The sequence below is a fragment of the Podospora bellae-mahoneyi genome, chromosome 3, assembly GCF_035222275.1.
Source record: "Podospora bellae-mahoneyi strain CBS 112042 chromosome 3, whole genome shotgun sequence".
NCBI classification, from domain to species: domain Eukaryota; kingdom Fungi; phylum Ascomycota; class Sordariomycetes; order Sordariales; family Podosporaceae; genus Podospora; species Podospora bellae-mahoneyi.
The window spans coordinates 506397-507662 of NC_085882.1; the positions used below are offsets into that span (position 1 = coordinate 506397).

Genomic DNA, 1266 nt, shown 5'->3' on the forward strand with positions numbered 1-1266 from the left:
GATAGGTAAGTAGCACGCCCGTAATATGGATAAACACCCCAAACACCCAGTCTGGCATCGGTGTGGTGTGCGGTATCACCTTGTCAGCGCTCAATGGATGTGAATGGGCGCACCTTGGCAGGGCGCCCGACGGTGGATCGGCTCATCAGCTTAGCGATGAGCTCACACCAGAAGGCGGCCAAAGCCACCGATGTCTCGACGCCGTCGTGCCCAGCGGGACGATCACGCTCCACCAAATGGCCCCAAATGCCGTTGGATGATGGGGTCATTGAAATTCATCGTCATAAACTATGTGTCTACCATTATATCCGAAAGGATCTGAAGGATGGGTCCCAAGGAAGGAAAAAGGCATCAGCACCAGCACCAGAACCAGCACCAGCATCATCCAATCCGTCCGACGGCGCCTCGTCTGACCCAGAGGCACACCACTTTGCTGCTCTGGGACAAGTGAGGCTGTCAACCCCGGTCTGCTGCCCCAGAACTTCAAAATGGCCTGTGCAGGAAACAGAGCATCCCGTCATCGGTGGATTTCCCCAACATCAACAATTCAAGCAGAGGCACGTGGATCGCGGGTGATATTCCTCGACGAAACATGGCCAGTGTACGAGGGTGTTTCATCGCGCCGAGGTACATTTCCTGTCTGGTAATCTTCGTAGGTGGTAGGCAGGTCCAATATTGTATGTATCAATATCAATATGGTTGTAGATCTGTGGCACAGGCATCTGGAGAAAGCCGTCAGCTGGCAGCGTGTTGTGCCGCTGGTTGGCTTTTGCCAAGAAGAACAGGCGCCCAGGCCGCAGGTGGCCGCTTCAACAAGAACGTCAGATTTTCTCCCCCAACATTCCGTGTGCAAACCGCGGGCCGTTTGGACAGACCACCGTCGCAGGCGCCATCTCAAAAGCTGCCAAAAAGGCCAACCCTGGTGGATCGGGGAGAGGGTCTTGACATCGGGTCACTGCATCATCCATCAAGCGGCTCGACAGTTTTAGTAGCAAGAGCAAGAGGAAGAGAGAAGAATATTGGTCAGGTTCGAAACTCACCGCCGTCTACACCCGCGAACCCTCATCGGACCAGTCAGAGTCTCTGCCTGGGCTCGGCTGAGATTGCTGGGTAGCACGATGGCAACCTTTCGTGCGCGGGAATCAGGTCCTGGACCATGGGACGCTTCGAGAAGCCCTTCCGACAGACCAGTGGTCCAGTATTGCCTGCGCGTCACTGAACGGCCGGTGAAAAGCAACATTATCCACATCATCCACATCATTGGCT

At 55.1% G+C, this 1266-nt stretch overlaps 1 protein-coding gene across 1 annotated transcript; it reads right to left on the reverse strand.

Annotated features, from left to right (window-relative positions):
• Positions 1 to 894: 894 nt before the first annotated feature.
• Positions 895 to 1266, reverse strand: QC761_0048910 (uncharacterized protein; the record flags this gene model as incomplete). The annotated part of the gene is made up of 2 exons (XM_062872449.1): positions 1041 to 1266; positions 895 to 919 (listed from the first exon to the last, which is right to left on the reverse strand). Exons 1-2 carry the CDS (start codon positions 1259 to 1261, stop codon positions 895 to 897), a joined length of 246 nt encoding a protein of 81 aa, XP_062733051.1. The 5' UTR covers positions 1262 to 1266.